Source organism: Notamacropus eugenii, chromosome 5 (assembly GCF_028372415.1).
Source record: "Notamacropus eugenii isolate mMacEug1 chromosome 5, mMacEug1.pri_v2, whole genome shotgun sequence".
In the NCBI taxonomy this organism is placed as follows: domain Eukaryota; kingdom Metazoa; phylum Chordata; class Mammalia; order Diprotodontia; family Macropodidae; genus Notamacropus; species Notamacropus eugenii.
In genome coordinates, this window is record NC_092876.1 from 272,640,351 (window position 1) to 272,652,748 (window position 12,398).

The following is a 12,398-nucleotide window of genomic DNA, read 5'->3' on the forward strand; positions in this document are numbered from 1 at the left end:
ATATAGTTTCAAATGCCTCTTTCACCACTTATCAAGTCAATAAATTTGGGAAAATCTTTGAACTTTTTTGAGCCTCAATTTCCTTCTCTGTTAACTCAAGATAAAAATAATCATCCTACCTCCATCACAGAGCCGTTGTGAAAATTAATTATAACAATAGCTAATTATAGCGATATAATAATAATAGCAACAACTAAATAGCACGCCAGAGTTTGCAAAGCACTTTACATTTGATCCCCAAAATGACTTGGTGGATGTTATCCTTATTTCATAGATGAAGAAAGTGAAGTTGAGACTGTCTAAGTATCTACCTCTGATAAGTGTTTGAAGCAGTGTTCACATCCAGCTCTTTCTTACTCCAAGTCCAGAACACATCGTTCCATGTTTCCTCTCAAATGACATGTCATATGAGAGAGCAGGTGGTCCCCTTAAAGCAATATAATATAGTATGTTAGTCAAATGTCAAATCTATTGAAAACCTCTATTTCAAAGCCAAAAGTGGTTTTATTTGTATATTTGTGTGTATCTTTTAACAGGTATATTTTCTTCATGGCTATTGATCTTCATTTTGCATCTCTGATGTCTGTACCCATCCTTTGGTACCCTGTGCCCCACCACTAAGTATTGAATCTTTCCTGGAGATGAAGAATCATACAGTGGTAACTGAGTTCATCCTTCTAGGAATCCCCCACACAGAAGGGATGGAGATTGAACTCTTCTTTGTGTTCTTATCTTTCTACTTCTTTACCTTAATAGGGAACCTAACTATTCTGTTAGCCATAATTTCTTCTTCTCGTCTTCACACCCCCATGTATTTCTTTCTGTGCCAGTTGTCTATTTTTGACATATTTTTTCCTTCAGTGAGTTCCCCCAAGATGCTATTCTTCCTTTCTGGGAATAGCCATACCATATCCTATGGGGGCTGTGTATGCCAACTCTTTTTCTATCATTTCCTTGGCTGCACTGAGTGTTTCCTATATACTGTGATGGCCTATGATCGCTTTGTTGCCATCTGTTACCCTCTTCGGTACACAGTCATCATGAACCATAAGGTATGTGCCATCTTGGCCATAGGGACCTCATTTTTCGGCTGTATTCAGGCCACCTTCCTCGCTGTTCTCACCTTCCAGTTGCCCTACTGTGGACCCAATAAGGTGGAATACTTCTTCTGTGATATCCCAGTGATGCTGAAGTTAGCCTGTGCAGATACCTCAGCCCTGGAGATGGTGGGTTTCATTAGTGTGGGTCTCATGCCTTTCAGCTGCTTTCTTCTCATCCTTACTTCTTATAGTTGCATTGTTTGCTCCATCTTGAGGATACACTCAGCTGAGGGCAGACGTAGAGCCTTCTCCACTTTCAGTGCTCACCTCACAGCCATCCTCCTATTTTATATGCCTGTGGTCCTCATCTACCTACAGCCTACCCCCAATCCTTGGCTGAATGCCACTGTTCAGATCCTGAATAATTTGGTCACCCCCATGCTGAACCCTTTGATCTATAGTTTGAGGAACAAAGAGGTAAAATCATCCCTAAGGAAGGTACTACAGCAGATTGGGTTCCTACCTGAGCAGTGAAAGACAGACAATGGAAGCAGAGACAGATTAACAAAGGCAAACACAGAGAAAGAATGATTAATTTTTTTTTAGTCATCAATATGTCTTGAATATTCTATCTCTCCTTAATTTCATTCTCACCCTTTTTAAAAACCCTCTTTCATCTCCCAGTGGCCCTTTTTGCATTTGGTTGCAATGACTATCCCCTTAAGAATAATTACTATCATTGAAGTTCAAATTTTACTAAGAGTTTTGTGAAAACTACTGAAATTATTGCCCCTATTTCTAAGAAGAGTCCAGTGAAAGTTTAAGTGACTTGACCATGGTCCTATAGCTAGCAAAGATTTAAGATAGGATTTGAACCAAGGTCTGCCTGAGTCTAAGTCCAGCCTGCATTAGACTTTTTGATTCTTGGAGAGATATTAATCACTCACTCATATTTAACAGCCAAATTAATCCCCCAGATCAGTGGTAGCCATTTAAATTTTAATTCAATAAGCAAACTTGGACACAAGCAGGAAAAACATATCTGGGACCTGAAGCATAGAGAAGATATATTTCTTCAGCCTTCCACTTTTGTTCAAGTGTTTGTCCTTGACTCATAACCAGAGCCATTCATCTACTGTGAGGTGGGTAACAGAGACTGTAAGGAGGTTGAAATGATAGTAGACTAGAAAAATGTCTGAGATCAGATGACTGTAGCTCAGTGTGGGAATGTCTTACCCCTGCCTGACCTGTTGGGAAAAACCAGTGCAGAATGCTCATCACACACTATGCCTGTATGAAGACAATGGATCATTTCTTTGGTAAGTGGATGTGACATTTTACTTTTTCTTCCACAAAGACCATTCCAATTCCCTTTGAAATGGCATTCCAGCATATGAGGCTATTGTTTTCATGGCCCAATTCACCATAAGTCATTTTCTAGGAGTCTCTTTAATCACTGTGGAGGTTGAACTCAGGACTCCTTGGGAAGGAGAAAGGGAAATGGAAAGCAGGAATGAGGGAGGCCTGAGGTGATCCCTATTGCTCCTTTCTCTCTGTCTAATTTCAAGAGGCAGTGAAAGCTTCTAGGCTTAAGGAATCACAAGAACATATTCTATGGGCTTCCATTTGTGCAAGAAGTTTGAGGACCTAGGTCAGTCCTCAGGATCTATGAATTTTTTGGTTCTCTTCAGTCCTACCTAAATGTCATTTAACAAAAAGAGTTGTAGAAGATGGGCATGGGAGAACAGGAGGAAGATATGGACAAGGATCAATCTGCCAAGATCTGTTTTATCTTATTTTCCAGTGTGGGAATATCCCAAACTCTGATGACCTGTACATGGAATCAAGGTCCTACCCTTAAATCCCTGAAAGACACAGTGAGACAAATCCACCACAGGATCTCAGCATCAAAAAGGAAATTGAATAGGACACCTGAGAACAGTTTAATTTCTAACTACTCAGTGGGGTCTGTCAGTGGCTCCACAGGGGTGGCAACTAACTCCAAATTGAGGATGATGCAAGGATAAGGAGACTGACACCAGAATAGTCCAGAACCTATATCAGACAATCAAAGGACTGAGGGAGAAGTCGTGGTTTGGGAAAGAAAGTTGGCCCTAATACTTCTCAGTTCATCTGGATCAATAGCAGATGATGTATGAAAATATTTAGAGTAGTGTCTTTGCTGATTCATATCATTAACTCCAATCTACCCAATAAAGTGAGAGAGATAAGACAAAGCAATTCAATTTGTTCATGGTTGGTTTGGATCAGATGATATCTAGAGTCCTTTCCAATGCCAAGAGACAGCTGGTCAGACAGTGCTGAGTCTGAAGTAAGGAAGTCCTGAATTCAAATACAGCCTCAGATATAGAGTAGAAATATGACCTTAGTCAAGTCACTCATATATACTTCAGTTTCTTCAACCGTAAAGTGGAGATAATAATAGAACAAATTTTGTAAGATTTTTGTGAGGATCAAATGAGAGTCACTTTACACAGTGACTGGCATATAGTAGGCACTTAATAAATGTTTATTCCCTTTCCCTTTTCTTCTCCTTTCTCCCAAGACATAATGTGTGAAGACAGTGGAGATGAATGCAGAACTATGGAGCTGGGAGTTTACCTAAACTAAACTCAGGGGGAGAAACACAAAAAAATAAAGCAAAACCAAAAAGTATTGCCAAAGCTTATTTCCAAGCTAATCAGCCCACCTCCATTATTCAATATAATTCTCTATTATGAATTAAACTGCATATAGATGCTAATGGAACCCCTTCCTTCCCATAGCAAGGATACATTAAATGTTCTGGGATTATATTTTTTCCTGCTCCTGCCCCCTTGTCTGCCCTTGAATACATTCCCATATTGCAGTCAATTACACAGTCCCCTCCTTTTCAAAATTATTTTGTAACAGACTTTTTACTAAAAGTTCAGAGTTAAGCATGATTTTTTCTAGAGATATGTTATCAGCTCTTCAGAGGGTTGAGGAGACACTCACAGGATACCTTGCCAGAGATAACTGTCCTCACATATTTTTTTGTGAAATCTAATCTCTTTTAATACAATTTCCATTTCAAGTAGTATTCCTTGTTCTTATTCCTAACCAGAGGTGTTCAAAAGTCCAATGTTTTGTGATCAGCCCCATAAGGGTGATTCCTCTTAAGAGAAGAAACACATAGGGTGTGTAGGGATATCTTCCTTCCACCTCCATGAGAAACATTTTCTAATCTTTCTCATAGCTCCCATATATTTTTCTGGGAAATAATAACAACAATAGCTGACATGTTCATGGGGCTGCTAGGTGAAACAGTGGATAGAGTTCAGGGTCTGGAGTCGGCAAGACATGAGTTCAAATCCAGTCTCAGATACTTACTCTCTGTGTGACCCTGGGAAAGTCACTTAACCACCACTTGCCTCAGTTTCCTCATCTGTAAAATGGGGATAATAATAACACCTGCCTCCCCAGGTTCTCATATAGATCAAATGGGATAACAATTGTAAAGCATTTAGCGTGGTACCTGGCACATAGTAAGCACTGTACAAATGTCAGCTGCTATTATTAATATTCAGAGTACATGGTATAAACATCTCATTTCACAGTTCACATCTCATTCCTCAAAAATCCAATGTCAATGGAGAAAATAAATATTATTTTTTACCACTTTGGAGATGATAAACTGAGACTCCAAAAAGTAAGGCAATGTGATACAAATCTCTAAAGCAGTGTGGGACACAGCTGGAATCCTAAGATTTCTCTCTCCATGTAAATAAGTCCTTTCATGATGACCACACTGCTGCTTCTCAATAATCAGATGAGTTCCTCAATCCTGTTATCATACCTTCTGTAAGATATCCATGAGGAACTCAGTGAATGGGATATTCATTTACCCTGACTTTTCTTATTTCCAAATTTCCATTCTTTTAATATTTCCAAATAAAATTCACAAGCATGAATGTGTTAAAAGACCACAGAGTCATCATTAGAATTATAATAGCAGTGATTTTTCCGACTCAAGAAAGAAAACACAATGAAGTCTGGCAAAATATATTTACATATACATATATGCACACACACATCAGAAAATATAGACATGACCAACCCACTCGCCCCCAATGATCTATTTACTTTTAGCAAAAACTCTGCTTTGTAACTTGAGCAGAGCTGTCTTCACCTCCTTGTTCCTCAGTGTGTACACCATAGGGTTCAACATGGGTGTCAGCACAGTGAAGAAAATAGCAACAATTACATCCACGGCATCTTCAGTGCCTGGTCTCAGGTAAATGAAAAGACAAGGTAAAAAGAAACAGAGCCACAACGCAGTGGGAGGCCCAGGTCTGGAAGGCTTGTATCTGCCTTGTGCTGTGCGGATCTTCAGGATCGCACGGACAATGGACATACAGGAAAGAAAAATCAGGAAGAAACAGGTAAAAGTAAGTACCCCAATGTTAAGAAAAATTACCGTCTCATTGTCTGAGGTATCTGCACAGGCTAATTTGAGAATGGGGGGTGCATCACCAAGATAATGCTCAATCTGATTGGGTCCACAATAGGAAAGACGGAAGGTCAGGGTAGTCTGGATAGTAGAGAGAAGGGCGCCAGAGAGCCATGTGCCTCCTGCTAGAAGGGCACAAGTTTTCCCACTCATCATGGCGGCATAGCGCAGAGGGTGAGTTATAGCCAGGAAGCGGTCAAAGGACATGACTGTATAAAGTAAGCACTCAGAGCCCCCCAGAAGGTGAAAAAAAAAGAGCTGAGCTACACAACTTTGAAAAGAGATGGCCCCACCCTCTGGAGATAAGAGACCCATGAGAATCTTGGGTACGGTGACAGTAGAAAAACATGTGTCAATGAAGGGGAGGTTGGCCAGGAAGTAGTACATGGGGGTGTGGAGGTGGTTATCTACCTTGATCACTGTCAAGATGAGGAGGTTTCCCACCAGAGTCAGTACATAGATCACTAAGAATATTCCAAACAGGGTGGTGTCCAGTTCTGGTGGATGTGGAATCCCCATGAGGATGAATGTGGCCACAGAGCTCTAATATTTCCTTTCCATTTAGATTGTAGGTGTTTTACCTAAAGTGGAAGAAGAAAATATCAGTCCAAAAAGATCCACAACCATGTAAATTACACAATGTCAGAGATAGAACTCACTAGCTTCAGGTATAACTCAATCCAACAGCTTCATTTACAGGTTAGGAAATTCATAATGAGAATGTTAAAAGGAAGAAGTGAAGGGCATTGTAAAGCTACTGGATTTGACACTGACGGATCCATCTTTATATTCTTTAATACTTGTTAAGTGTATTATTTAATAACACTTGCTAAGGGAGTTATTTAGCTTTCTTACTGTCGGTTTCGCCCTATATAAAATGATTTATTAACCTATACAGTTCATTTCACCTCTTAACCATATACAATTGCACAGTATAAGAAGTTCAGAAGTTAAACATTGGTCCTCTGAGTCCAAATCCAATGCACTTTTCATTATCAATAAATTCCCCCCAAAACACAACTTCTACTCATGTTCCCAGACTATTAGTCACAGAGTACCTAGGGGTGGAGGAGAACCTAGGATTACCTCTGTGGTATTATCCTTTGGATTGCAGGAGCAACTCCATCAGACCATACTTCTCATTAGGAATCAACCAGGAGACTCACATAACTGCACTTGAGCTAGGGTGTCCTCTTCTACAAATACATATGGAATCATCAGGGAGAGTTGGTACAAACTTAATATACAATTGTTAGGAGAGAATTTGAAAGAATTCTGATGGAGCTTTCCTTGGGTTTTTGGCTCTCTTCTGTCTAGGAAATTCAGTTGAATCCAATGGTCTTCCCCCATCTTAAATGCATAGCTGGCACTTTATGCCACCAGAAGTCACATTATTTTAGATGACTGTCTTTCCAGTTCTCTCTGTCTTTGATGAGTCTCTTCAACTCCTGCTGTAGAAAATTTTCCTACTCTGACCCACTGCCAATCCTAGAACATTGCAATTGCTAACTCACAGGCTACCCGGGGCCTCTAGACTTTTCAAAATTCTCCAGTTATTCTTAGGTGCTCATTTACCTAATATCAAGATACAGAGACTGATGAGGCTTTGTGCTTATAGTCACATGGAATCTGGGTGTGAGAGGGGACAACTGCCTCCACCTAAGTCTCAAGGCCAGAATGAAATAGTCCTCACATCTCATAGATAGGAAGGAAGAAGATTTGAAATGTTCTGTACCTTGCTTTTACAGGATCCCTGAGTTATTAGTTTTTCTGGCTCAGCAGTCAATTAGGTAACTCATTATTAATACACAGCCTAAAGCTCTCAGCCATGTATAACTAGAAGTAGACTTGCCCTTAAGTTTCCAAGTGGTTTGATGAAACAATGCAGGGTATATCTGTGTATACTCTAAGGACTAGCCCCTTCATGCCAGTTGAATTTATATACAAAATAGATCCAAGGTGATTCACTGCACAGGGAATTAGCAGTTGTGAGGGTCAGGAAAGATTTCATTTAGAAAGTAGCACTTTAGTTGAGTTTGTATGGACACTGGGGGTTCTATGAAGCAGTGATTTAAAAAAGGAGTTAATTCCATGAATGTAAGACAGTTTGTTTAAAAGGTAGGAGATGAGAAATGGAGTGCTGTGCACCATTATCCATCCCAAGGTCACTTTGCATGGACTGCAAAACATATGAAGAAGAAAATATGTAATATGTCTAGAATAGTTTGTTTGGACCAAGTTGTGAAAAACTTTAAATGCCAGAGGGAGATAAGATGAGACTATTGTTTTAGGAAAATCACTTTGGCAGACTTGGGAAATATGATTTGAGTATAATTAGGAGACTATTACAATAGGATAAGGAAAAGGTAAAAAGGATCTGACTTAGCGTTGATGTCTGTATGAACAGAATAAGGAGAATTAATGCAATGGATATTGTGTTGATAGGAATGGCATCCCACTGCCATGAACTAAGACATAAATGGATATTGGAGAAGGATTTCATCTTTTTAGATTGCCAGGTACCTCCATAGTTGAATCAACAAAGTGACTTAAATCTCATTTGTAATATACTCTATAGGACAGAGTGCCCAAACAAAGAAACCAAAATCTAGTATTGAACATACTTCCTAGTGAGATTTACTCCACAGGGTTCACTCTATATAGACCTCCCTCGAAGAAATGACATCTTTGTCATCAAACTGGGAGGGGAAGACCCTCAGGGTTGCTGTTTCCAAGAGAAACAGTTACCATTGACAGGTTCTGAGCCAGGAGGGCTCAAAATATAGGCATTAAGTGAAGCTTGGGTAGGGACCTAGTCTGATCCAATATATGAGCTTCAGGGTGAACTGGATTTTAAAGTTTTGTGCAAGAAGAAAGAAAGAAAGAAAGAAAAAAAGAAAGAAAGAAAGAAAGAAAGAAAGAAAGAAAGAAAGAAAGAAAGAAAGAAAGAAAGAAAGAAAGAAAGAAAGAAAGAAAGAAAGAAAGGAAGGAAGGAAGAAAGAAAGAAAGAAAGAGAGAGAGAAGAAAAGGAAGGAAGGAAGGAAGAAAGAAAAAGAGAAGAAAAGGAAGGAAGGAAGGAAGGAAGGAAGGAAGGAAGGAAGGAAGGAAGGAAGGAAGGGAGGAAGGAACAAATCTAGTCAATAAACCCCAAGTTAACTGGGCAGCTTCTGGTCATCAAAATTTATCTTCCTTTGGAGAGCAGAATGAGAGGAAGGGGAGAAGGAGAGTGAAAGGGAGAGGGAGAAGGAAAGGGAGACGACAAGCTGAGTTACCCAACTAGTTGGGTCCTGATATAGGCAGCTCATTCTACTCACAGGTTGTGTTTCTCCTTCATTTTTGAAGAGGATCATGACATCAGGGAAATGGTGACATGACTTGCAGTTGACTTTGATTTGAGTGAAGGAGGGTTGTGAAAGATCACCAACCTCAGGTGACATAGTGGATAGAATGCAGGACTTGGAGTCAGGAAGACTCATTTTCATTTTTCTCATAGTCTCCTACAAAATACTCTCCTTAATTACCCTTGTCCTTTTCCTTTTCTGAGATCCTTTCAAGATAAAATGTTTTCTCCATGACTAAGTCTTGTTGATGGAGGTTTTCCATAAAGCCTGCAGAATAGTGCTTCCATGCTGGTCATCATCAAGAGAGCACTCAATTGTTTACACATGTACCCATCTTGTCATATCCTAATCCTGGCTCTATTCTAAAACTATGAGATATCAAATATTAATGCAGTGGCAATACAGAGTTCCTCCACTAATGGCTAGGGTGAGCACCCATTAGTTAACATTTCTTTCATTACTACATCCTCCATAGGGTCTAAATTAACCCTGTCATTCTTATTTGAATAAGACACATTTTGTTCTTTTATTTGTCCCTTCTCTTCAATCATGGGAAAGTTACAAAATCAGAGAATCTTAACTCATAGGGACCTCAGAAGTCATCTAATTGAGTATTATGATTCTTGCAAATAGGCAACTGGCCCCATGGAGAAAAGGAACTGGCTTATTTGAGGAACTCGAGAAAATTAGTGGCAGAATCAGAAATAAAACTATGTCTCCTGATGCCTTATCCCTTCTGTTTCTGTCCAGGACAGTTTATGGCATGATAAATATTGAAAAGCCACATTGACCAAAAGGTTTCACCTCAAAATTGATCAAACTCAGGGAAGAGAAAAGGTCCTCAGGCAAAAGAGAATAATGTTTAAACTCTCTTTTTTGAGGGAAAATCAAGGAATACAGAGTCAGTCAGACTAGACCCTAAGATAAAATGTTGTTATGTGAAGAGGCAGCAGATGCCTAGGAAATTTCTGAGCTTATGGTTACAAAAATTATATTTTAAACTATTAAAGATTAAAGACAAAGAAAATAGTTGACTAGTATAATGAACATCAGAATCACTGATCAGTTTGTTTTTCATTGTCATCAGGATTTATATTGTTAGATCAGTGTTTTTATAACAGAAACTTTCTCTAAGAAAGGGGAAGGGAGCGAAAGTTTGATATTTCATAGGATTAGATTATCACATTTTTGCAGTGTGAAGTTTACAGAATAGTTTTGTAGCCTTTATTTCATAGAATTCACACAATTTTCCTGGGAACTATGCATTATGGGCATTATCTTCATTTCCCCCATAAAGAAACTAAGGCTCAGAGATGTTAACTACTTATAGAAATTTGAATCAGTAGGACTGATGTCCTTCTTTTGACCTTGATTTCAATGATCATTTCATTTTGCCTTGCTGTAATTCCAAATAATAAATAGGAAGGAAAATAGGATAATGGACTCACAGGACTGCAAATCTAAAAGTCTGAGGAGAAACAATCATATCTGTTAGTTTGCCAAAGGTTCTGTACATTTCTTATGATGATAAGGCATACCCATTCTTGAGAATCTTAAATTAATCATTGAGGATCTCTTCAACCTCACACTTAGAGCACAGTTATTTCCTCCAAATTCTGATTTTATTGATTTACTTATTTTTGGTAGTGAAGTAACTTCCTGGTCTATGAAATTTGGCCTTCTGTGAACAGTGGACAATAAGTCAAAGAATGCAGAGAAAATTAGCAACAATGTGAGGTGTACAAAACTTAATAAAAAAGTCATATGAAGAGAAGACTCACCCCACAGTCTGTGGCTCTTCCTGGTGGTCAAAAATATCTGGGTTCCCCTGCCCCCATTTTTCATTAGTTTTCAACTGGTTGGAGATATTGGTCACAAAATGCAGTTCAAGGAGTTTAGACAGCATTTACTTCAGAGTGGGAAAGGGTGGTTAATATATATATACAAGAAGAGAATAATTGATATAACAAAAAGAAGTGGGTGAAAGAGAACTTAAATTGGAATAAAGGTCCTCTGGGATGAGGTTACTCTCAAGATCCCTGAGCTTCCTCGCTTGGATGAAAAAGAAGAGTAAACAATTGAGATACTGTTCTTAAGGGCACATATGGGAGTACTCTGTATTTACTTCTCCATCCTTCCATACTCATATAGACTGATGCTGAGAGGAAAGCCATGTCTTTGTTTGCTAATTTTTATGACTTGACGATGTAACGTACAACGAGTACTTATGTATCCTGTTTTGCTTATTTTAAAGTACTTTCTTCATGAATTTAAAGCCAGCTCCCACCCCACAATGTGTTCTCTCTGGGGAGCCTTGAGGATCTTTCTGGAGACTCATTCTTTACTCTCTGAAAAGTTGTTCTCAAGTTACTTGCAAACATTTGGACTTGAGGTCCTACCTGAGAAGTAATTCTCTAGCTTCTCTGTGGAACATAGAAGAGCATTACCTAGGTAGGTTTCTAGACAAGGATGAATATTAAGACTCTGGCAACCAAATACTGATTTTTTATTTATTTTCACACTTGTTTTTGTACAATAGAAAAGTCTAAATAAAACAGGACTTAAACACTGCAATAGAATATCATTCCCTCAACACAGTTCAACAAAGTGGCATAAAATAGCCTTTGACTAGTAGAAGACACAAAATTGAAATTATAAAAATTTGCCAATTAATAATAAAAATCAAGGCTATATGTTAGCTTTAACAAATTAATGTCACAAAAGCAAAGAATCCCAGAATTTTAGAGTTGTATTGGATGTTAGAATCCATTTAATACAGCTTGCATCTGAACAAGAGCTTCCATTACAAACTACCTAAATGATCTTTGCTTGAAGAACTTTGGGGAGGGTGTGGGTAGGGAACATAACCTTACCAGACAGCAGTTCCACTGTGAAATGTTTCTGGTCATCAGATGCTGTCTGATCATGGCCATAGACAACAAGTGTATGACCTCCCTTGTTTTATATGTCTCTCATGTGCCTCTATTAATGCAGCCTAAGATTATATTACTTTCTAACCTGTGATTTCACGGTGCTGACTCATACTAATGTTACTGTAGGGTCCAATAATCCTCCAGATCTTTTTCAAATGAATTACTTTATAGCCTCACCTCCCTATCTTATGGAATATCAAGAGCCACCAAGCCCTATGCCATCTTTTCTAGATCTTTATGAGTGAAACCAATACATGAATCAAAGACTTTTAAAAAGGAATATTTGAAAAGGAATCATTAAGGGCTTCACCAATAGTAGCTGTCAGTACATCAAATCTTTCATGTCACACAATCACCTGAATGGCTTAGGGTATGCAAGATCCCTCTGTGTTTATTGGTTGTTCACTAGGGAAAAGCATAGGATTCAGTAACTTTTTATTTGGGATTTTATTATGAACTGGGTATGATTTAAGTTCTTACAGTGTTCAAGGTTTGGAATAAATAAAATAGGATTTGTAGACTATATGACAGCTAACAAAGGTCAGTCAATTGCCAAGAATTTAATTGGAACTTAATATGTGCCAGAAAGTTT

At 38.6% G+C, this 12,398-nt stretch overlaps 1 protein-coding gene and 1 pseudogene across 1 annotated transcript; one reads left to right on the forward strand and one right to left on the reverse strand.

Moving 5' to 3' along the window:
* Positions 1–629: 629 nt before the first annotated feature.
* LOC140509154 (olfactory receptor 10D1B-like) lies at positions 630–1,574 on the forward strand. Its single transcript, XM_072616987.1, has one exon. It carries the CDS (start codon positions 642–644, stop codon positions 1,572–1,574), a length of 933 nt encoding a protein of 310 aa, XP_072473088.1. The 5' UTR covers positions 630–641.
* A 3,536-nt stretch (positions 1,575–5,110) lies between these two features.
* Positions 5,111–6,093, reverse strand: LOC140509155 (olfactory receptor 10G9-like; annotated as a pseudogene).
* Between the last annotated feature and the right edge of the window lie 6,305 nt (positions 6,094–12,398).

Coding starts and splice junctions, on each gene's coding strand:
- LOC140509154 (XM_072616987.1), top strand. CDS start 642: ATGAAGAATCATACAGTGGTAACTGAGTTCATCCTTCTAGGAATCCCC.